This window comes from Lipophrys pholis, assembly GCF_963383615.2.
Source record: "Lipophrys pholis genome assembly, chromosome: 3".
Classification (NCBI taxonomy): domain Eukaryota; kingdom Metazoa; phylum Chordata; class Actinopteri; order Blenniiformes; family Blenniidae; genus Lipophrys; species Lipophrys pholis.
This window is the reverse complement of record NC_137627.1, coordinates 9,008,311-9,032,646: the sequence shown is the minus strand read 5'-3', so window position 1 is coordinate 9,032,646 and position 24,336 is coordinate 9,008,311. Positions and strand designations below refer to the sequence as shown.

The following is a 24,336-nucleotide window of genomic DNA, read 5'->3' as shown; positions in this document are numbered from 1 at the left end:
CTCTAGAATCAGGAGGCCAGAACACATTCTCAACTTGGGGTAGGTGGAAATAAAAGATAATATGAGCTCATCACTACCCGCATTCAACCAACTGCAACTCTCATTTTGAACAACTTGAAGCAAAGACACACGGTGGGAGGGGCGGGGAAGCCAAACCAAAAATGCAACACACGAACTGGGGCCAATATAATACAGAACAAAATGTGAACAGACGAACTGAAGGGGGGGAGACATGAAAACAAAGAGCTATTCTATCAAGTGTTTAGAATGAGCAAAGTCTGCAAATTTGTCTGTACAAATGATCTTTGGAGCTAAAGTAAACCTAGCTTGCTCAATGGACCCCCCCCCCCCCCCCACCTCCCTCCCCCTCCCCCGACACCCAGAGATGCTGTCCACCACTCTGGAGAGGAGACATCCCTTTTTTTTTTTTAAATATCACATAGCAATGCAATTAAAATGTCACCCAGATGTTTTCATCTTTTTAACATTACTCAACTACTGATATAAGTGTTACTCTCTTTTTTTTTTTTTTATAGTTTAAGTTCTGAGTCATGGAACACCCTTCCACTTTTTTCTTTTTTTTTTCTTTTTTTTGAGAGACAGGGGGCAGCAAATATATATTTAAAGTCTTAGTTTTTCTGCAAGCTGCTTTCTCTAACAAGAAGGCTGTACACTGAGCCTTAATGTATGTGATTACAAAAAAACTAAGAAGGAAGTTATGATTTTAATCAGTTGCTGTAGAAGGCATTTGAATGTGAGATGTGGCGAGATCAGGAAAGGTGGAAAGACTGCTGGCCCTCGCGAGCCGCAATCAACAGTTTCTCTCGCATGATCTCTATGCTGGAGTAGTCAGGCAGCTTCAGGTAGTTGACGCAGGTCATGACTGAGGGGAGGAAGTCGTCCGGGTTCTCCGTCGACTCGAAGGTTTTCCTCACAATCGTCAGAGGCGGATTCAGGCTCCGGAAACCTAACGAACAAGAGCAACGACGAGAGGATGCAGCAAATCCACACCGACAGCCTTTTTGACTACGTTTGAATAGGAGCGCTCGCGAGGCAGCTTACCTCCGACAGGCAGTCTTGGGCTTCCTGTGACGAACTGCAGGAAGAGTCTCTGCTGCTCGGCGTCGAAGCTGCTCAACACCTCGAACAGGAACCGGACTGCACGGCTGCACACACGCAATCAAACATCAGGCTCAACCCAAGTTGGTCAGTTTATTGTTGAACAGTTAAAAATGATCTTGTTTTGGAAAACGCTTCATTGCTGTAACCGAAGTCTGATTACAGTCAGAGCGCTACAAAATGCCTCTGTAGTGCCGCACTCGGTGAGAATTTAGAAAACTGCAGAGGCTAAAACAACAGCTGCAGTTTGTTGAAAGTGCTTCGGTGTTTTTGTCTCACCTGTCGTGTGTGTAGCCGTGATCCGGCCGACAGCACTCCATCAGCGTCTTGACGTCCCACGTCTCTGATTTACTGCCACACAGCAACTGGTCAAGCTGGAGAAAAAGACAAGATAAAGAGAAACAAGACTGAGGACTGCTGCTATTACTGCTTTACTAAACAGGAATATTTAGAACATGTTCATATTTAATTAAATTAACAGTAAAGACTTTATTACTACCAATAAATAAGCTGCTGCAAGAACACTTAAATAATTAACTCCAACACAAGTCTCATTCGTAAACAATTCAGACATATCTATGAATTGATTAAAAGTAGAAGAATGAAATTCCTCACCTCCTCTGGGTAGAAATACTGCAAGTGATGCAAGGGGAAGACCGACTCGAAGCCTTCCCTAAATGACTCGAATTGTCTGGAAACTCCTTCATTTAGAGTCCAGTAAACCACCAACTATGAAAAAAGACAAAGTGTCAGAAAAGGTAAATGTATGAAGAAAGAAAACAACAGCAGGGGCTGAAAAGAAACTGCACCACATACCCTGAGGTACTCCTCCAGGTTGTAGATGGTGACTGGGACGTCTTTGCCACCTTTTTTCAGCTCGATGTTTGGGAATCCTGGAAGAGTGAAGTCCAACCCCAGATCCTCCACTGAGCAGCCGTTCATGTTGAGGCTCTCCAGAGCCTGCTGCAGGGTCTCCCTTGTCTGCTGGACACAAACCAGGGGTCATCAGAAACTACATTTACCAACCTGAGGTAGATGCTTTCAAAAAGTGAGCTAAACCACAAGGATCTAGCAGCACCCATCCAAAAGTCAAACCTGTGAGCGGTCCTGTTCCAGCCTCTTCTTCTGGCGGATTATATCCTCCAGGTGCTGGATGGACTTGGCCACGCTGGGATCAATGTTCACCAGGTCATGGGAGCTTATAGACATCTCGTGCCGCAGCATCCACTTATAGAACGGCAGTCCCAGGGGCAAATCCAGCTGGAAAAACGAGCAGGAATTACCGATTGGACATGAGAAATAAAGTTTCTGCAGCACAAATCCATTTACTGGTGAGTGGCGCTACAAAACGTGGCTGATGACCAGTCTAATCAAATCGTCTGAAAATACACAAACTTCCAAAATAGACAGAAAAGTGAGTCGAGTGTGAATAAAGACAGTCGTTACCAGCCTGAAGTCCATGATGGCTTTGGCCATAAGCTTTCCTAAGAAGCGGAACTTCATTTTGATTTTGGCTATGTGTGCTGGTTTGGTTGTCCTGCCGAAGGGAACAGCAAACAATCCTCTGGAGCTGAACATGTACTTCGTCCCTTCTTGGTTTCCTGTTGAATGTGATGAAAAGTGCAGTCAGTGTTGAGCCAGCAAAACAGGTGAGATGTGTCAGACACAAAAACAAAACAAGACATTTTATCATCTGAATTAGATGAGCTCATGTTGGATTGCTACACCCTAATGGTATTTATCTATGCGAATAAACAAAGTGATAGGAGACCAAGTGTGAGGCAGTACCTTTAGGATTTGCCAAGGTAACCTCTTCGCCCCTCCAAAGGCCAAGATCGGCCCGCTGAAGCTCCTGAGACACCAGAGCGTAGAACTCCAGAGTGGGTCCAAGACCTGTGCCGACCTGAGAGGACAAGAAATTTAGAATTATTTTCCACAGTGAGGAACATCTGTCGAAAAACTGCAGCGTTGAGAAAACTGAAATTAAAAGATACCTCATTCTCATACTGAATCTCCAGCATTGCCCTGGAGCTACCGAGGTCCTGCATTACAGACTCGGCCTGTTTGAGCAGCTCGTCACGATTTATCGTCCTCTGAAAACACAGAAGCAAAAAAATGGGAACTCAGTAATACAGTATCAGCAGGTTGATGGTGTCGGTCACCAACAATGTACAAGCATGATTCAATAAGGGAATGAATTTCGTCTTTTTTCACAAAACACACTGTACCTTTTTCCTGTCGAGACGTGGTGCGACCCTGCTGTCCTGAGAATCTGACTGGTTGATCTCAGGGTTTGTGTCCAGCAGACGTTGCATGGCTCTGTCGCGGTCAAAGGCAGTTACATAGAATAACATCTGCCGGGTGTCGAAGGGAAAGAAGAAGGGGCTGTGGAGATGGAGAAGAGGATGAGGTTACCACCGTTTTATTTCATGTACATGACACCTCTTTTGCTCAGCCTTTAGCAGCATGAAACACCTACCAGGTCTTTCCGAGCTCAATGAGCCAAGTTGGGATGTTTCCCGTCATGATGACCAGCGGGTCTTGTAGCTGACGGTTGGCTTTGGCTGTCAACTTACTGTTAATGAACTCACTGGTAGGAACTATTTCCTTACATACAGCATTCTGAAACAACCAGACACATTTAATATCACAAATTCAGTCCAGTTAAGGCAGCATCCTTTGTTTATGCATTCTCTCATTTTTGTGACACACTTACATCGTACAAGTAGAACCAGTATCTACTGATGGAGTGCAGGACCCTCAGCAGCAGGTTGACCTCTAAAGAAGGGTCATCAAAGGTAATGGTCTCTGGTGGCTCCGAAGTGAGGTATGTCTCTAAAGGATTGAGGACGCTGGGACAGACACCATCTGAAAGAAATCAGGAGCCTTAATGAAAACATCCATCCACACACGGCTCAAGAAACGACAAACAGGAAGTCAAGACAGTGACGAAACTTTGAATATTGACACTTGATGTAGTAAATGGATACTTTTTTCATGACAATACGACTCAAAATAGAAGTCCAACAGTGTTTTGTTTTGTTTGTTTTTTTTAAACACAAAAGGCATGTGTGAAAATTAGCCTTTTGTTTCAGAGCGATGAAGTGGTACGTAGAACAGATCCCAGCTTGAATAAGAGGTCCTCACCGTGCCACAGCTCATCTTGCTTCTTGGCGTTGCGAGGTGATGTTTTGGTGGGAGCGGTTTGGGCTCTGCCTCTTTTTCCACCCACTGCGTCTTTGCTACCATCCTCGTCCTCTCTCACAGGCTTATACCTGTTGGACAAAACATTTTGTAACAATACTTCCTGATTAGCACTTCAGACTTCCATGCAACAAGAGCCACAGTGTGCTTCCTAATGGTCAGAACCCAAAAGGATTAAAAGAAACCAGCAGTTCAATTTTACCTCAGCACTTGAACATGGTGTGCATGTGGTTGTGAACATTACATAAAATCACATTGACCCTATGCAAAGTGCGGCTGGAATTCAGACAAAATGCTGTCGTTTTGTTCCAAATGTCCTCGAGAGTTATTGCCCAAAGCAAATTAATACAAATCTAGTCGTGCTTGAAACAAGAAAACAAATATCTTTACCATATTGTGTGCGTTTTAGTCCAGATGCCAGCTCGCCCAAGCGGGTTCGCTTCATCATCTGTCGACTCCCTTTCTTCTTCTGCCTGAAGACTGTACTGCCGCACAGCCTGATACACAGTCATGTTGTAGGGAAGCAGGTGGTCACCGATGTAGAACTGTAGTCTGTGACGGACACTGCCAGAATTCAGGAACTGTGCTGCCTGAGGAACCAAAAAATAAATAAATCACATAAAAGTTACAGATCAAAATCAACAGAGGATTATATGTGCACAAATGATATTCTATCCCTTGTCGGCAGATAAAATTGCATACCAATGATTCATCGATTTCATCATCTGAACCATCATCATCACTGTCTTCATCCTCTTCTCTGATTCGACCATATCCTAGAAGAATGAGATTTAAATAGTAAAACAGGGAAATAAAAACAGCATAAATACTCATGAAGACTGGGAATGTAGGAGTAAGACATCTGCCTTCAGTGATTCATAATAGCTGAAAAAACAACCCAGTACAAGCTCTTTAAAAAAATGTGACCAGCCCCTCACCTCTGACCACAAGATATCTCTCGATGGCCTGCACCAGTGCCAAGGGATCAATCTTCACAGGGCCTCCTTTCCACTGTTTAACATTAGTGCAATCTGGGTGTCTTTGAAGCTGACACTTGAGCTGATGTGTATTGAAGAACTTCAGTGCCTGAGACCCCCTGAAGAGAGAAAATAATAAAATTATTAATGACTGTGGTTTTAAAACCAGGATTAAAAAAGGAAAATTATGTCACAAACCTGCTGCCATTGCCATTTCCACTGGGGAAGTCGTGCACTTTGACAGGAAACTGTTCCATTTGGCTCAGACAGCTGTTCATTTTGTGCACAAGTGCCAGGTAAGGCTGGTTCACTGAGGGGTCCATCCGACCGACAGGCTCCATTCCTGGAACCTAAAAACCGTCAAAGATAAAATTAATAGACAGCAAACAGGAAGCAGGTCATCAAATGCATGCACAGCTCCCCACCTTACAAGATAAACCACAGTAAACAAGAAGTCTTGACATTCTGCATGTTGTATAGAGACCGAGGTAGATTTTAAATTTGATGGAGACATAAGACGATCTCTCACCGGACAGCCAGTGAACACATGGAGGAACCTCTTAAGTCGAACATCTCGACTCAGCAGGTCTCTGTCTGTGCTGGAGGTCAAATAGACCAAGAGCTGCTTCACCAGCCCACTGTGCTGAATCTCAAAAGACGACACATCCGACTCTGAGACGATACTGGAGATCTCCACGAGGCACTCCATACCTCCGTCCGCCTGGAAGACAGATCATTGGAAAAATGAGTCTTGGCATGACCATTCTTGTCATAGTGGAATGTTAACTGGGGGCATTCTGTCTTATAGCTTATGTGTCTGAGTTCTGGTGCAACTAGATTTGATGTTGTGAAGCAGAAATAAGAAAAGACCTTATCCATTTAGATCAAGATGGTAAAGTTGGGAGTTTAGTTTTCCAGATGGCTGCTTGCAGTTTGACATGTTAAGAGTAACCAGTGTTTTTCCAGCATGTAAAGCTTTGCTAGAGTGTCATCTGTCTGTATGAAGTTTCACTGTGGGTCATGAAATGCAGCATGACGGTGTTTATTTATAGTCAGAAAGGGCTCGAAGACCTGCTCGACGGGAAATGGAAATACTTTTAACGTCGCCTGAACACTAAAACACTGTTTTTCTGAGGAAGTGAAGCCATTTCATGTTAGAAATTCCAGGTAAAAAAGCAACTGGCATGACCCAAGTATACCAGGTAACAATGCAAACATCAAAGACAATTTCTAAAATGGGGATCCATGTTGAATGTTCATAACATAGAATTAATGACTTACCTGCAGGTTGAGCTGCTCGGTGGCTGTGCAAAGTCTCTGGAGTACATTCAGTGCAGGGTTGCTTCCATCCACGTTTTCAGAGTTAAAGTAACGCTCGACGAACTTACTCGCCTGTTCTTTGATCCAGGCTTTAATTTTGTCTCTAAATAGAAAGATTACACACACAGAAAAAACTCATATTACATACATAAATCCAAACACTAAGCAAAGCTCAAAGGGTGTAAAATGGTGAAAAAAATATTTGAAAAGGCAAAACTGGTTTTATAACCTCTCATCATCATACCTGTTATTTGAGATTGAGTCTTTCGGAGGTGCCCTCGCCAAACCACTCACCCCGGCTGTACGCGAGGGCTCAGAGTTGGCATTATTTGTCTGGGCACCCAGCTTGCCCCAGGTCTTGGGATTGAGACTTGCCAAAAAGGATGATTTGGGTGACTGAGTACTGGTGGGGCTCTTGGCTGCGTATAAAATGATTAAGATGGTTACATGAAGAAGAAGAAAGCATCTACCATCTTTAAGCCTACTGCTCTACAATCTGTGGTAGATTGAAGTATTGTTGATGGAGGAGTCATGATAAACAATGTTAATCAATAGCACAGATAAAGAAGTACTAAATGTCACCATAGTAATAATTTACTACAAACTAAGAAAACAGGAAAAAGTATGAAAATCCAATTATAACAACTAACATTTAAAACTTATCAGCTGTTCCCTGATTTTATCAGACAGGAGAGCAAGAGGTCTGAAAACTAACACCATTTTCAGTGAGGGAGTTAATTGATAAACCTATGGTTTATGTGCTTACACATGTAATGTGAAAGATTGGAGATCACTCAGACAAACAATCACTTACCCTGATTGTCTACTTTGTCATCGTCTCTTGGGGGAGAGTATTTGGGCCGTCTTGGTCCTCGTTTCGGCAGCCGCTTCCTCTTCAGGACATCACTTAACCGCCTTAATTGGGGGAAAATAATATTTTAGAAATGTATTTGAGCTGTTGATTTAAACACGTGTTGGCTCATTCATTATGAAAATAAAATATTCAAACACACTGATCAACCAGAGTACACATTGCTGATTAAGCACAGACATGAAAATGAAGCTGCTATTTTCAGTTTAGCGGTTACCCATTTCATGATATTTATTTATTAAGTGTGCCCCTCTGCTAGAAAGGTATCTTGACAACACTTGTGTAAACAGCCAACCCAAAGCACCAGTGGCGTCGGACTCACCCCTGCGGACTGAGGTCCAGTGAGTCGTCCATGCTGTGCTGGAAGCTGGGTGAGCCCAGGTCAGGAGTTGCATTATTAGCAGAGGTGGTGGATGCAGTGCTGATGGTTGTAGTGCAGAGACTGGCAGTACCACTTGGACAAGCCTTTGGTGGACTGGTGACAAGAAAGCTTTCAGACTCTGCCAGGTTCTTCACCTGATGCATTACACCTGGAAGTGAAACAACAAAGACTGGTATCACCACAGAGCTCTGAAGATAGGACAGCAAGTATCAAACCGTGTCTCACTAAAGAAGTGTCAGGGTTATCGCTCTGGTGTGAGTTTTGTTGTACATTTTCAACAGCTAAAATTGTTGTGGTCAGCAGTGTGAAGGAGTTTTCCACATAAACAAACACTACCTTCTCTCCTGAAATAAACACTGAAGACATCAGGCAACTTCTGCATGAGGATCTCAGCCATCTGCAGAGAACCAACTACAATCTTCAGATCCTGGCTGGACAGCATGGAGGCAATGTGACTGAAGAATGAGACAAACAAATGGATTACCTTTCACTCAAATACTGACAAAAGCAATTTCTTGAACTTACTGCGAGCCTGCTTGGCGTCATCTCTTACCTGGACACAGCATGGTTCCTCAGCACATCCTTCAGCAGCTCTGCATCAGCAAAGTAGATGATCCTGAGGATGGCTCTAAGGCACTTGTGTCTGACAGCAGGGCCAGCTGAGGAGCTGTACACCTCATACAAGACCCCAAACAGAGTTTTGATAAAGCACTTTGCCAGCTCAGGGTCCTCCTTCATTAACTGGGCTCGTGCATCTTCTCGACGAACTTCTTGATGACTCCCTGGAAATTCACAATGATTAGATGAGCTTATTTATTCATTACTGATACCAGAACCACACCAAAATCAGGAGAAGCAGCATCAAAACATGTCTATCTACATGAGTCTAGTTGAAGACTGTGGAACAGAACATATTGGGCAACAGTTCAAAAGTAAAAAAAAAAAAAAAACCACAAAGTAATGCAGTGTTTTGTTGATTTTTCTCACAGAAATTGCCTTGTGTTTAAAAATCAAGCTGTTTCATGTGTCAATGTTGGGCTTTCTGGATTTTAAGGGTTCCCCTTAGAAAACTCCCAACACTGATTTTCAGGGAAAATGATAAAACACATTGCTCATTGGTCATTCCAAGCAACTGTCACCTGTGTTGGGGTTTGCGAGAGGATTAGGCTTCCTCTGGATTCCGCGTGCTGTTCCTGTGTCCTCATTGATCTGCTGCATAGAGTTGAAGTCAATTGTGTATACACGACCCAGGGTTGACAAGCTGATCTCATCTTCCCCATTCTGGTGAGCCGTCTGGAGAACAACACCACACAATGTCAAATATGATATAGGTCAACAATGTAAGTCAATGAAACACAAGTCAAGACATTCATACCTCAATAATGCGGCTGTCAATGCGGTTGTAAGGATGCCACAGTCCTCGGTCATCCCGCCACTGCCAGATGGCTCCCTCCGTTGTCTGAGCACTGCCCTTTTTCAGCATTATGTCAACTGCGAAGATGCCCTCTCTCGGCAGGCATGGCATCAGCTCACTGGAGATGGAAATAAATAACTTCAGGCAGGTTTTGCTGCATAATAAGCTCAATGTTGTAGAACACACACTAAAGAAACAAACTAAATATTTTTGTTCACTGTTGTATTCAAATTATTATGTCTGTAGGTAATCAAAAAGAAAAAAATGATGGTTAAAGAAGCCAAGTGTGACTTTAGCAAACAGATGTTACCATATGAGGGATGTCAGTTCGTATAGCTCCTGAGGACTTCGGGGTACAAGTTCAATCTGCTCCTGGCAGCTGCCATTTGATGCCCCACACAAGAGGAAGCGCAGAGTTTCTGCTATGTCTGTTAAGAAACAAATGTTACAGGAGTTATTTTTGTTAGGAGTTTTCTGCACCTAAAATATCCAATACCCCTGTCATACAGACAAAACGTCAGTAAGGACTAAATGCAAAGTGAAAAGCCTCATTATTCAAGAAATCACACTTTTGAAGGATTGTATGACAAAAGTGACCATGTTTCTCTATACACTTCATGTAGGGAAAAATATTAAACAAATTTTTCTAAGTACATTTTAATTGCTTAAATTGCAATAACACATTACATTTAAACACGTCGCAAAAGAAGCAGCAAAAGCAAAGTGCTGACATCAACAATTTAAAAACTTCTCTTGCCGTTTTGACACTTAATCGGAAACTGCATCATAACTAGTATCTTGCCAAGTCCTTCCTTTAATTTCATTTTCACACCAAAACAGACCCACTTAGACCATTTTTTGAAACGCGTCTGAGCTTTTAATGCCCGACTCTGAATTAAAAATCACAAGAGACGAGCTGCATACCTCCAAACATTCCACCATGAATAAAGTGTGATGTCTGCGTGGAGGATGTGATGCTGAGGAATGCCAGTTTTGTTTTACAACAGACAATGCAGGTTTTTTTCTTTTCTATTTAGCCTGTCGTGATCCCATACTTTCAAAACTGTTGTTCCCTCTATGGTGCATCTGTATGCTCCACGGGTTTTTCTTTGTCTCCCTACATAGTCTGTGCTTAGCCTCTGAACTGCTGCAGTAGGCCATCAATAGTGAAAACTGAAACTTGTGCACAAATAACCATTCAGATAAAACCGCACGCTGAATGGGGAAATTCAAAGATTTTTAATAGAAGTTAACCAGACAGCTCTTGTGAATCTAAAGGTAAATTAAACAAAGCCAGCCTCCAGAAAGTGTTTCCTCTACAATCCAACAATCACAGACAAAACAAACAAGCCTGAATCCTGAAAATAAAACTTCTGGTAGGAACGAAGTATTGAGAATGAAACAAGTTTGACAGATGCGGCGAGATGTGTGTGATATGACTCACTCTGCTTCATGAGCTGGACAGCCAGGCATGGGCAGTTGGAGCACATGAGCGAAAACATGCGCACGACCATGATGAACATCCCTGAGCTGAGCACAGGTGGGGTGACAACCAGCAGCTGCTGAATGTTGGTCAAAAGGTCCCGCGATGCCACCTCCTGAAGCAGGTTCTGTACAGATGGTCACAAACACATGAAGGACGTTAACGAGGGTTTAGAAAGCTAATCAAGTAATGAAATCTGCAGAGACGGTGTAAGAAGATGTGTTGGATGGATAAGGTATGGACCTCTTCATGTTGAAAGTTGTCCACTAGCCTGGCAAAACAGAGGCAAGTGCTTTCCACAGACTTTTTATCCTGGGACAGAAGAAAGCAAGTAGAGACAATTAGAGAGCAAGTCAGAGTTTCCCCAACACGTTTCCGAGAGTTAAATTACAAAGAGAAATCTTATTTTAATGGAAAATGTGACAAAAACTAGTAAAATATTGTTGTGAAAGTGTGATGTTTGTTTTTCTGAAGAGTGGCACACGTGTTTTTGGTGCGTCTAATGCAATGCTGAACTAACTACAGTAATGCAAATGTAGCTTGTGGTACTCAGGAACATCATTGTATACCCTTCACATTAAGAGAAAAAGTAACTAAAAACTATTGGCACCCTTCCTGTCAAACTAACCACTGCATGAGCGATTAACTGATCAACATAATGAAACAGTGGAAATTAGTCCAGTATGAGACCATGTCTACGATACAAAAACCCGATCACTGACGTAAAGTATTTCAAATTTTTAAACCATTACCTAGGTCAAACTATACATCTTCTGTAACAGCACACAGAAATACAAGTTTGCAAATTAATTTTTCAGTTGTAAAGATTCCTGCAGTATTAGAATAAAATACCAAATATACCAGACAACTGGTGTCGCAAGCATTTGTCACAAACTTGATATTAAACTTATATCCTAATTAAAAAGTATAAAGTATCTTCTGCAAACTAGAGCTTTATGTGCGAGTTGTTCTTTGAAAATATATTAAAAAAAGTCACATTTACCAAAATAACATGACAAGAATATTTTTTTTATTAAGCTTAATGTTGCAAATTAAATTTCTGCTGTGTTCAACTTGTTGCTGGAAAAATAAACACTGTTCACATCAAGTGATTTTACAGGTTTGCTGTCAGGATGAAAAAATACCTGGTGCGTGAGTCTCTGAGTCAAAAGTGGCAGAGAATATGCCACAAAGTGGAACTCGTCTGGAGTAATGCTCTGGCAGCAGTTGGCTGCAATGGCCAAAGCGTTCCTCTGAGCATTGATGCTAAAAAATTCCAGGTAGACGAGGCAGTCAGCAAGCCCACCCTGTGAGGGACGACATGTTCACATTACGTGGGTGTATGATTGTGGTCAGAGGAGACAGGACAATTTTAAGGGTACAACAGAAAAGACAAGAGTGCAACACTTACAGCCTGCAAAATGGCTTTGCTGTGTCGCCTTGACAACATCTCCAAGGCAGTTAGGGCCTGCTCTGCGACGTCAATGAACTGGATCACCTTAAGCTGCAGTCAAGAAGGGGGAGCAGAAGATTAGCATATCGAAAGGCCACTATAGAAAAATTGGCAAGTGATTAGGGACAAATCGAGTGCTGTTTTTCACCTTGTCCAGGAAGACAGGAATAGCATCGACCACAACAGCAGACGATCGAGGGAGAGCCTCCATCATGTAAGTGAGTGCACGTGAGGCATGATTCATCTGAGAAAGACGTCAACTGACATTAGAAAAGAAGCAAAGAACCAGACTCCCAAAAAGATAACCAAAAGTACATCGTACTCACAATGTCAAAATTATGCTCCATCTGTAACAGTGTAATCTGCAAAAGAAAAGGAATCAGATCAGTGGTCATTCAACAAAATGTTTTATTTTACTGACTGAAGGTATTTTCATACCCTGAAAGAATGACACTTTTGGATAAAAAGTCTGAGAAGCACAACTGAGGAAGACAAGACATCCCTGAATAATGTCAGAGGACAAGACTTACCAGAGCGGGAACCACGCTCTTAACCGGGAATCCCCCGAGTGTCTCCTCATTGCCCATCACCAGCAGCTGGCACATCTCAATGGCAGCTTGGAGCTGCTGAGATTCATCGCCTGTGGCCTGGAGGCCCTGCAGTAGCTGCTGAGCCTTGGAGCCTGGAAACAGAGGTGGGATGTTTGGTTTTCTTAATTTCCATTGATATGAAGCCGAACGCCACATTTCTGCAAGAGTCACAGAAGTGAACTCACTGGCTCCGCTGCCTATGGTCCGGTGAAACAGTTGTGACATCCTCGGTCCAAGGGGTCCAAAGAGATGTGGAGGGAGACCTCGTGCTTCAAGGAGGGCTACAAGCAAACAAACAGGTTTGTGAGCAGCCGTGAGGATTGGGTCACAAAACTCGGATAAGACAGGATTTTCCAGTTTTTCTAGATCATGTTATCTGTGATTCATCTCCATGAAAGCGGAGAGGAATACGGTTCTATAGTGATTTACTCTCTGCAGTTAGCCAGGCAGAATAAAATGCCTTTAAAAAATGTTTAATAAAAACAAACTTCTTTGTTACTGTTAAAAAATAATAAAATAAAAATGTTGTCGTTACATTTAATCAAAAAAAGCTTTAAAAAGTTATTTAACTTGGGTTCATTTTTTTTCATGCTGTTATTTTCATGGAACTTCTTTTGTTCAATTATTCAAACTAGTTAAATGAGTTGTGGCTGTGATGGTGTTAAAATCTCTGGGTATGTTGCCAATTACCTCTGACCTGCTGGATCCCAACATTCAACTATGTACAGGCAAAGGCACATCCTTTATCAAACCACATATGGCTCGGTATGCATGCAGGCAAAAGATCTGAGCAGTGCCACTGTTTGAATCATCACTTTTTCCACAAACAGAAGAACATCTATCCATCCATGAAAAGTAAGACTGTATGATAAAATAATGTCAATACGGACTGTGATAAAATTAAGGTTGATTGCGGTCAGCTTTAGGCTCATTCTCCCCAATAGTATGGCAAACAACAGTGGTGTGCAGCCAGGAGGCAAAGAGGCGACTGAGTTGGAGAGGACAGCTTCAGTATGTCATTTATTGCCCATGGATCAGCATTTTGTCCATATTTTATTGGAAAGATACTGAAAGTCCAGCATTTAACCAAAACTGCCTTCACGACATCTATTAAAAGTTTATTGTCCCATCTGCTATTTAAATTGCTTTTATCACTATAGTGACAGGAAAAAATGTATACCCTCATGATCAAATGAAATAAGACTGGGAATCCTGTGGGAGTGAAGGCGTCATGTCATATAGATTCACGATACAAAAATAATATTGGGTCAAATTTTAATGCAGCTTATAAACTGGGGTTTCTAAAAAATCTGAGATACATACAGCAATTATATTTTGTGCTTTAATTAGAAATGTAGTTCAGTTATTTTGACAGTGGTCTTCCAGCTATTCACAAACTGCTTTTATAATTACAGTCAGATTGTGTGAATAGAATTTTTTGACTGCATCAAAGTCATGAAATGTATAAACCAGAAATTTGGTTTAACCTTTGATTTCAGTCACAGCATGTTTTGTTCCAGCCTGAACGTCACTGGTGCATCCAACTACTGCCACACAAGGACAGAGATGTTCTTTTATCTCTTTTTGAACTTTTTCAAAGAAGAAGGTGAATAAATAAGCATATAAAACCACTTACAACTTCTCTACTCGGTTCATATATAAGCCGATACAAATTCAAGTGGTCCATTGCTGGCTAATTGTAGATTTGAGAAATGGGTTTGGGGCCAGTTTGTGTTTCCTTACAAGTGCAACATGCATAGAAGTTAAATCTTGAGACATGGCTCTCTTCTCTGTACAATCAGTAAATCTGTTAGATATCATGGGTCTCCCATTTCTGCCTGTCTACATGCCGAAGTGTCCTAGGGCAAGACACTGAACTTCAAAACTGCCTGGGTAAATGCAGTGAGAGAGTGAGTGGTTAGTGGTTGCCGGAGGGGCCGAGGGCGCTGATTGGCAGCCCCGCTTCCGTCAGTCTACCCCAGGGCAGCTGTGGCTACATACGTAGTTTACCACCATCCAGTATGGAGTGAATGAATAATGAAATGTAAAGCGTCTTTGAGTGTCCAGAAAAGCGCTATATAAAACCCATGCATTATTGTTAATATTTGTGAAGGAAGCTGAAAGCAACATTACAAGTCCCTCCATCTCAACTGGGCCTGGCCTTCATGAAACAGTAATGGAGTAAAGTAATTGTGGGTGGTTTATCCTACTTTTGTGGGACACCTCCTGGGGCATATACTTTCTTAAGCCGCAATCAAGTACATACAAACCTAAGAGTTTGTTCAAACATACCTTGAAGTCTTCCCATTTCAGAGTCATCAGACTCACTCTCACCGGAGGTGGTCATCCCCACTGCTCCAGCAACTGAGCTTGAAGCTAGAAACGGACAAGAAAAGAACAACTGTCAAATTGATAATGTTCCATGTGATCAGGAAAGACTTTAACTGAGCTGGCTTCAGTTTCACATCATATGATGGAAAATATTATCAGGTTCATCATGCTACAGATAATATAAGTCAGCCACTGCTCAGTTCGAGTGTCGCTTCAGAGTAGTGTGTGTTCACTTCAAATTATTTTTGGCAAAGTGTGGTACACGTGCAGCTTGGCTCAATCAAATTTGCTTTAACATATTACCTGCTTAAACACAAATCTAACTGGAGACAAGTGACTCCACTAAGGCTCAAACCTTATAATTTAACTTATTTGTGGTCATTTTCAGCCTAGCCCTAATTTACTACCATTTTCATCACCGAGGGCGTGTATTACACAAACATAAGTGAGGTATTAGAAGTACCTGAAGCTCCTTGTGAAGCCTCATCAGTGCGAGCTGCTGATGAGTTGGCCCCGTCTTGGTTGTTGTCAGAGTCGGCCATTTTCTCCTGTCGGCGAGCGTCGGCTGCCCCGCGCTTGCCCAGGCCTGAGCCCCGCCGACTGGAACAGGAATACAAACCGATGTCAGATTGCATCATCGCACATGCATTATATCAATTTGTAAAACATTTACAAATTGTTATTTGCACTATAACAGCGTTACTCCAGGAAGAAAAAAAAATAAGACCTTAGGGCTGTCAGATTTGACTTTTAACTCCATCATATTAACATGCTAGCATAACACTAATGTTTGGGTGGCAGCAGGCTAACATGGTTTGTTAACATGTCAACTGGGTCCAGGCGATTCCACTTCATCATCATGGAAAAGAGTCATTTTGTCACCCCCGTGGTACCCATGAACGCACAGATGTTCAATTCCCACTGCTCCATGCATGTGTCTTTTAACTTAAACCTGTTGGTCATTAATGTGAAGTGTTTCAAAAGCGGCTGTGGCACCAAAGTAGCTGTAGTTTGCTGCTAAGCCGAGCATTGAGCCGGAGCCAACAGGAGTCCGTTTCATTCCGTTTGCATGTTTGTACTACAATGAATTTCTTCTCCAATGACATGGACCACAACACTTTCTTACTGGTGCTGTTGTTGGAGCATTTTTCTGAGGAAACTTCAATTATCAGGGGGCAACTAAAGCATTTATTAATCGCATTTGTAAAGAAAAATTATTTCTATCCATGCACGCAATAAAAAAATCTTTTAAATATTTACTGTAAAACCTTGTAATGAAGACAATCCATAAACACCACATTACACTGACGAAGCATGCTGGGACAGCAAAAGACTTCTGAAATAGACATTAATTAAAAGACGAAACTTTAAATATGAAAGAAATCCTCAATCACACAAATTTATATATTTCCATTAATTGACTGCCATAGAAAACATTTCAGTGCCACATTGCTACATTATTGGCTTCACCTGCTCTGAGCAGATACACTGACAACACAGTGGCCATTCCAGTCATAGAAAGTTTCTGATCTTAAAGAAAAGCTCATAATAGTGATCTGTACCTGGTGCTAGCACAGGAGCCCGTGGTCTTCTGGCGTGTGCTCCGCCGAAAACTGGGGAGCTCTGCTGGAGGAGACTCGCTACGCTTCTTAGTGGATTTCCTCAAACCTGCAGTGGAAAAAGGAGCATAGGAACATCAAGCCAACTCACACTGGTATCAAATTCTCCAGACAACTTGATGTACTCAATACAAATCAAAAATGGCAAGATATTTGTATAGATTTAAATGTGAAATGATATATAACTTTTTCCACTAATCCATCTGAGCACCATGATCAGATAAACTGGAGGAATGAACTCAACACAACAGTACATTAAATGATTGGATGTTTGTATTTTCCCCTCAAAAAGTTAGTTGAAATAGGAAAAAAAGAGGTACGAGGATGACTGATGCTGAGCACTGGTTCCAAAGTTTGACTTCAGCATGCAGTGAAGGCTCTGGTGTTGACTGCTCAGAGCTCTGTACAACTGACCGGACGGGTATTTATAGCAACACAACCATGGCTCCATGACAGGACAACCTTCATGTTGGATCTGCAACTCATAATTCAGTAGTACAAAAATAAACATTAAAAAAAAAAACTGATCAACTGAAACAAACAAATATACAAGAACAATCTAATTTAAGCTTCAATTTCTCTGTAGTGCATTTCCTACTTGATCTTGAATTACACTTGACCAAATATTTACCTCAAAAACAGTTGTATCAGTCAGTACACACACATCAATCCTTTTCTTAATTTTGATTAGTATCCATGCTACTAATTAAAGTTGAATGAATGAATGACAAGTGTTGGATCACATGCAACAGCTTTGTAGGTGTCCACTCACCATTCCAGCTGAGAGCAACAGTGTATGTAGAGGTTGGTCAGATGTAGGTACTATAAGAGTAATGATGGTGTTTGGTTTTGACACTCGTGGCTTACGAGTCCTTCCCTGCCCTCAAACATACCGGTGGTCAGCTGGTGGGCTGACACACGACAGGAGGGGCTGGGGCCTGTGGCACCAGTCCCACCAGTTGCCACCTGGCGAGGACAGCCTGACCCCACACTGACCTGAGCAGCTTACACACCCCATTTCTACTGTCACACGTGTGTGTAAGACCATCTTTAAATGTCATTAAGTTTTAACTACTCATGGCTGTGATTCTACATATTAATAACTGATTGTGCATCACTCCTGGTTAAATGTTCTCATTTCATTTACTGTTAATTGCACATGGTGTGAGTTGGTGAATTTATCAGAAAATAATGGGATGGATTTCTTATATTTCATTCAATGTGGTAACCATAATGTATTAGAGCTGAGGCATGGCTGATCTAAGCCTTTTTGAATCAGTATGGTACAAACAAGTACAATATCAACAGATCAAAGCGACTTGGTACTCAAGCTGAGAATATTTTTCTCTCATTTTAAATCATGACATTTGGAAAGACTGCTTCCACTGATTTGTCGATAAGATGGATCCATAAAAAAGTAAGTAATTTGTTTCATTAAAAGGGCCACTGTCCAAGTTTGACTTGCAGGATGTTTGCAGAGTAGAACAGCCAAAACCTTTTGCAAAGTGCTCTCCTCTCGGACCGCTGTCAATTTTGCTTGGTCTGAACGACAACTGAAACATGTATGACACATTGGTTTGTGGACAAAGCCTAACTCACAAAGAAAACACAGCCCAGACAATCTAAGGTAACAAACCTTAACAGGTTTACACTGATGAAAATGTAATTAATCCAAAATGTTTTACTCGTGTCAATAAATTCTGTAACATCTAACACATTGGCCCTTTTAAAAATGTAAAATAGTACCTTGAGTTATCTCTGAAATTGACTTTGTAACAAAGGCAAATCGCTGTTAATATCTTCCCAAACTTGCAATACAAAATGCTTACAGAATTAAATGTAAAGCCTTGTCAAGACGATCCAAACACATAACACACTGAAAACGGTTCAAAACTGCACTACTATCACACTATAAGCACTTACACTATCATGACTAGCTTCTTCAATCAATAGTCACAAGACTGTAGAAGCTCTGTAAAGGTTGATTTACTGTGACTGGAGTCTCTTGGAAACATCCCATTGACATCCTGCGTTTTCCTGGTAGTATTTGTGTTTGGAGCTCTTCTCCGGGGTGGGACTGCTTGCCCTCCAATGTGAAATGTGAGCCTGCTCAGGAGGATCTTTCACATGTGAACTGGATATTCCAGGCAAAACACAGGGCTGTGTACGTACTGTGTTAAAGTGACACTCACTGTATTTATGTGTGACACGTGCACAGAGTGTGAGCGACACACGTGTCTGAAGAAAGTCTTTGTGAAGTACACGATCTGATTAATCTATATGGAGTTTTATAAGAATTGAGCTCTGTGTTGTGCTGTAGCTGGTGACGGTTGCAAACACATTGGCTTCGGCAATGCAGAGTGAGGTTTTGTAACTAATGCTGTGATGCCACTTGGATCACCGGTGCTGTGACATTTAATCGCAGAGATAGAAGCTCCATCCCAGCACATGAGAAGAATTTGCTGACACTCTACAAGCCGGCGCTGTTCAAACCCCCAATCTTTGAACATGATTAACAGCAAATTCCCAAGTAGACATTAATATGGTCAATGTAACCTTTCCTTTCAATAAAAACCATTTGTGAAGAAACCATGTGAACAGTTTACTTGACGGAAAGTGACTCACTTGCTAGTTTAGCTTGTAATCCTGACGGCCCGGGTTTGGAACTTTCAGTCTTGGAGGATCCGGGCAGGGACAGTTTGGGTTTTGGCAGGTTGACTTTGGGGTTGAAGCGAGCTGGCCACTCAAATTTTGACGAGCTGGCGGCTTTGGCCTGCTCCTTGTCCCGTGTGCTGCGGCGTGGGGAGGGGCTGGACGCTGAGCGAGAGCGACGGGCCTTGGTCTGGTCTTTTCCCTGTTTGACTCGGGCGCCCTGCGTGGTGGCGCTGTTGGTGCCTGTGGCGGAGGAGGATGACGAAGTAGAGGCGGAGGAGGAGGAGTCTGTCACGTTGCTACACCCAGCTTTGGCTGAGGCGGCCGATTTAGACGCCAGCTTGGTGAGTTTTGCAGTTCTGCCCTCGGTACGATTGGGGACGGACCCAGCGGTGCTACTAAGACCAGCCAGAGAGTCCACCTTCTTCCGTTTCTGTACTGATGAGGTCCCAGTGGCCACGCTCTTCTTACTCTGCCCTCGCCCCGACGGCGCAGGCGCTTCTGAAGCAAAGGACCGCTTCTTGGACTTGGCTGGGGTTTTCTTGGTCTCTGAGGTATTGTCGCGGGATGGTGGGAGTGATTTGGGCTTCTTTGCTGGGGTGGGTCCAAAGGTGCTGATTTGGTCGGGAGCTTCACTTCTCTTCAACCCTCGAGTGCCTTCGCTCTTGGACTGGTGGCCTGGTCGCTCTTGTTCAGATGTTCCTGCAGCCTCGGGCTCGTCTTGCAGCACAAGTGAAGCCACGGACAGAGTGAGACCGCTTCTGTCAGGAAGCAACAGGAAACAACAATCAGGACATGTTTGAAACTACGAAAGTCATCAACACAAGTGACTGCAATCACACAAATGTGAAAAAGTAACCTTTCATATTCACACAAACACACACACCGTACAACTAGAAAATAGGGATACCTTCTTGAGCTGTGCCCTCTGGACTGGCCAGTGGCTGAGCTGGCAGTGGCTTTGGGAGCTTTAGAATTAGGTCTTCTACTTTCAGGAGGGGAATTTGCTTTATGTTTTACCTGCTCTGACTGCAACCTGTAAGGTTGGAAATTAAAGAGCAAGGAACAGTGTGGGTTTCGGTAATCAAGCCACATTAAAGAGTTAAGCACCCCCCCCCCCCCCCAATCACTTTGTTGATGAAATCTACATATCCAGTGATCATTAACACCTACAGAGCGGCACCATCAACAGCTTCGACCCACCTCATCACTATTTGACAATGTTAAAAGAACAATAGATAAGCTACTCTCTTGGATATTGCGGTCAACATAACGTACATTAGAATTTAACTTTATCAGATGAACAGCCCTCCAAATGAACTCAGTACAAACTTAAGTAAACTAAATAACAATTATCTTACACTCATTTGAAGAAAAGCCTGAATAATGATTTTCCCCACATGCTCTAATGAACTGAAGTTTGGTTAATGGGGAAGTGGACTCACCTTTCCGTGACTGTGTGGTCTTGTGGCTGGGCTGCAGCAGTGTTCCTCTGTGAACGGCGCAGTGACCCCCCTGGATTGGAATTAGGCCGGTTGGACATTGGCACCTCTCTCCTGAAGGGACATACCCTTTCTAGACACTACCATTCACTGGAATCAAAGAGAAGTGGAGCAAAGAAGAGTTTTGACCAAATGCAAAAGTAAGCTGGTTATTGTTGTCGTCCACAAGCAGACGACTATCCATAGGTTCAAACAGCACACTGAGATACACTTTACATGATCAAGCAAACTGATTCGTCTACTAAATAGACATTTATCATTTTGAACATATATTTATTTAGAAAGTGATCTCCAAGTTTACAACAAGAAAAGGCAAAGCAGATTAAACATACCAAAGGAAAGAAAGTTAAACAACCCTAAAATATAAGATTACCTTTACATGCCTAAAAATCTTTAAAACCAGAAGATAATCTTGAATAAAAAAAAAAAAATCAGGTCCGACCAGGCTGGTGAAAAAACGGAGAGGAATACAGAGGATGGCATCAGCTTTATGCAACTAGTGAATTAGTGACATTAGCAATTAGTTATGTGGTGAAAACTCATTAAAACAGCCTGGTTTAATAATTTATTACACAAGACCAATATATTGCAATCTGAACACTTCATCTTGGGAACAAAATAAATATCACCGATTGGCTGATCTGATCAGGGTTTAAAAGGCGATATCGTGAATATTGATGACAAAAATACGCCACACTTGTCCAGCTCACAGGGCCATGTTAGGCCTGCACTGACAGTGCATCCTCGTCTTTGTTATTCGTCTGTCCTGACAACTGGTGCATCACACTCAGTGTATGACGCGAGCCGTTAAGCACATCCAGTACCGATCGAGCGCAAACGGTCGCAGATACGTTTGTTTTTCCTCCACTACACTACGACACACGGCCACGACTGGATCTAATTTTGTTGCCCCTGGTTTTCAGAGGCCTGTATTTCTGACGTAGTTGTCTGCCACCACAGACCGACGTTAGCATGTTTAGCTACTCCTAGCCAGCTCCGTGCATTTTGACAGTAGCCCAGTCACGAACGTAGCTTCATTGAATACTGACACAACCTAAACACGAACCTTGTAGCCGCTGTAGGTGGAAGCTAATGGTGAGAAAACGCAGTTTCGGAGGATGGTTAACGAGAGCGAATGTAGCAATAGCTCTATGGAAATGCGTAGTTGGCTTACCGGTGTGTCAACCTATTTAGCGAGGGAGCAACGAAACCAACGCCAAATTCACACAGCGCACTAACCCTTACAACCAGACGATGTGGTACAAAATGGCAAATACGGCCTCCTAACTGGAAAACAAACGATCACATTCACTTGTGATTAGTTACATATCGAAAAATGGCAGCATCGACTGGACCAGTCGTTAATGAAATAATACTAGCAACCTACCCGTGAACCAGCCACTGGTTAACTGTGTTTCCTGACTGCCATGAAAACCTGGAATGTGTCTGGCTGACAGTCCGGGTCTTAAAAAAAATATATACGTACACGTTCCGCACGCAAGTTAGCTCACCTCTCCCAATAAATACTGTTTGATGGGCCGATCGAATCCGAAATACACAGCTGTCAAGTCGGCAGGTACCGACGCAGACACGACAGCTCTCTTAGCAACTGTCAACGCGACCGCCGGTGGACCAAAGTACAGCTAACCCAACGTTACCGAACCGTGAGGATCAATGTTTTCTAAGCTCACTTCAGGCCAAATGCCTGCCTGCCTCTCACTCAAGCGCTAGCCAGGGTTTTAGCTTCCGATAGCCGACAGGAACAAGTTAACGGCTAACAATCGCCCGCATAAAAACACACGGCCCCAGGCTTGTATATTAAACAAAAGGTGCCGAATAAACCTTCATATCCCCTCCGCGGAGAATATCTAGGTCAAAACGTAGAGAAACGGAGCGTGTCAATTATTAGCAGGCTAAGTGCTAGTTTAGCCAAGTTTAGACTGCGAACGGCTCTTCCGATGACCGCAAACACTTTAAAGCCGACAAAAATAAACACGTCGTCGACACCCGCACGGGTGGCCGAATCTTCCCCTTACTCATGGAAAGAGTTGTCCGGCTGACGGCGAAACCCTCCGACCGTATCAACAAGGAATGAGCTGCCGCAGGACAAGTCACGCAGCTGACGTTAAATCAAACAAGAGCGTTAACTGCTACCACCAGCTAACCTTGGCATGCGAGCTAATTACCACTAGCCAAGCCTTGTTTGTCGCTGGCTAAAAGCTTTTTTTGCCAGCTCGGCAGGATGTAACGAGCCCTCCACCTTTTGTTTCCACTTACTCAGTCTTTAACGCTATATATATATTTTTTTTTTGGGTCAAATACGGCGAACATTTTACCAAGTTGTTTAGCTAGCAGCTAGCACGTTAACGCTCGCGAGCAGGAGGAAAGAAAAAAAAAAAAAGAAATGGCCTCTGATACCTTTTAGACACAAAAAAACAGGAAAGCAGCAACGGGATTCGACAAGATTTTCGACACATAACAATCACAATTCTTCGGATATATTTCGACACTGATTAACTTCGAGGCTATAATAGACAGTTGGCCGAGATGTCAGTGAGCGTTTCTAAGCTCTGGCATAATATTTGTTACCTATTTGTTCCAGTGTTGTAGTTGTAACAGACAGTGCACCAGCTCCTCTTTTCTCTCTCTAAAAACCCTGCTAGTTTCACATCAGCTGAGGGGCCTATAACTGCAATATACATCCGCGTGATTCATCCGCTGGGGGACTACTTTGTTTCGGTTTTTTTGTTTTTTCTTTTTTTTTTGCATCAGTTTGTTTGGTGTTTTTTTCTGTTTTCCTTTTTTTGAGTCAGCGGGAGCTGCGACGATGGCTCATTTCTTGGCTTTGCGCACACTTTTATGGTACAAAAAGACAAAAAAAAAACGTTTCTGCAAACGCAGACAATCGCCGCAGCACTGAAATCATTGGTAAGGTTGGCCTGTCACAAATTATTAAATATCAATGCGCTGGGTCGTGACCCCCCCCCCCTTCCTTTTAATATACATAAAAACAAAAACAATGTCTGTAGAATAAGGATACGTCACTTTATGTCTATTATTACCTTGAATGTGTGACAAAATAGTCACCGGAATCCCTCTGCTGTGGGCCAAGTGCTTTGGTTCAGTGGTTTTTCCAGTTGTCATGGTTACAGCCCTGCGTCCAAAATGGCGTCCATGCCTGGGTCAGGGCCTCCTTCCACCAGATGACCTCTTCCAACTCCAGATAAAAAAAACTAAATAAAAAGAACTCCAACAGGTGAAATGCAATGTATCTCATATAAACCACAGTATGTGAAACATACAGTATAAGTGTTACACCGACACAACTTTTGGTTAATTGATCCTAACATAAACTGTGACTTGTCACTTCAATTTTACTGTCGGATTCAGAAAACATGCTTCCCTTGTACAATGAAAAA

The 24,336-nt window shown here is 42.6% G+C and overlaps 1 protein-coding gene across 6 annotated transcripts; it reads right to left on the bottom strand.

The window, feature by feature from the left end:
• Positions 1–502: 502 nt before the first annotated feature.
• trip12 (thyroid hormone receptor interactor 12) lies at positions 503–23,568 on the bottom strand. Of its 6 annotated transcripts, none has more exons than XM_080459928.1 (42): positions 23,507–23,568; positions 20,861–21,007; positions 20,326–20,451; positions 19,389–20,176; positions 16,707–16,812; positions 15,608–15,744; positions 15,106–15,189; positions 12,999–13,094; positions 12,754–12,905; positions 12,550–12,585; positions 12,372–12,467; positions 12,182–12,274; positions 11,916–12,077; positions 11,014–11,082; positions 10,732–10,897; positions 9,598–9,715; positions 9,249–9,405; positions 9,013–9,166; positions 8,427–8,655; positions 8,210–8,328; positions 7,814–8,021; positions 7,435–7,535; positions 6,865–7,039; positions 6,582–6,723; positions 5,830–6,021; positions 5,499–5,650; positions 5,262–5,419; positions 5,026–5,099; positions 4,714–4,913; positions 4,267–4,394; positions 3,836–3,987; positions 3,599–3,741; positions 3,348–3,504; positions 3,114–3,212; positions 2,908–3,022; positions 2,566–2,720; positions 2,215–2,379; positions 1,936–2,103; positions 1,735–1,848; positions 1,399–1,493; positions 1,063–1,166; positions 503–967 (listed from the first exon to the last, which is right to left on the bottom strand). In XM_080459928.1, exons 2-42 carry the CDS (start codon positions 20,956–20,958, stop codon positions 771–773), a joined length of 6,180 nt encoding a protein of 2,059 aa, XP_080316054.1. In that variant the 5' UTR covers positions 20,959–21,007; positions 23,507–23,568; the 3' UTR covers positions 503–770. The 6 variants fall into 6 exon arrangements, with proteins under 6 accessions (XP_080316054.1, XP_080316056.1, XP_080316055.1 ...); XM_080459930.1 differs by having other exon boundaries at positions 1,936–2,100; XM_080459929.1 differs by lacking the exon at positions 23,507–23,568 and adding an exon at positions 21,291–21,362.
• Between the last annotated feature and the right edge of the window lie 768 nt (positions 23,569–24,336).

What these genes read in the sequence shown, in the direction of transcription:
- trip12 (XM_080459928.1), bottom strand. Translation starts at nt 20,958, where the DNA reads ATGTCCAACCGGCCTAATTCCAATCCAGGGGGGTCACTGCGCCGTTCA. An exon ending in TGACAAAGTAGACAATCAGG is followed by an intron (nt 7,040 to 7,434) that starts GTAAGTGATTGT and finishes TTTTATACGCAG; the next exon opens with CCAAGAGCCCCACCAGTACT. An exon ending in ATGAAATCGATGAATCATTG is followed by an intron (nt 4,914 to 5,025) that starts GTATGCAATTTT and finishes TTGGTTCCTCAG; the next exon opens with GCAGCACAGTTCCTGAATTC.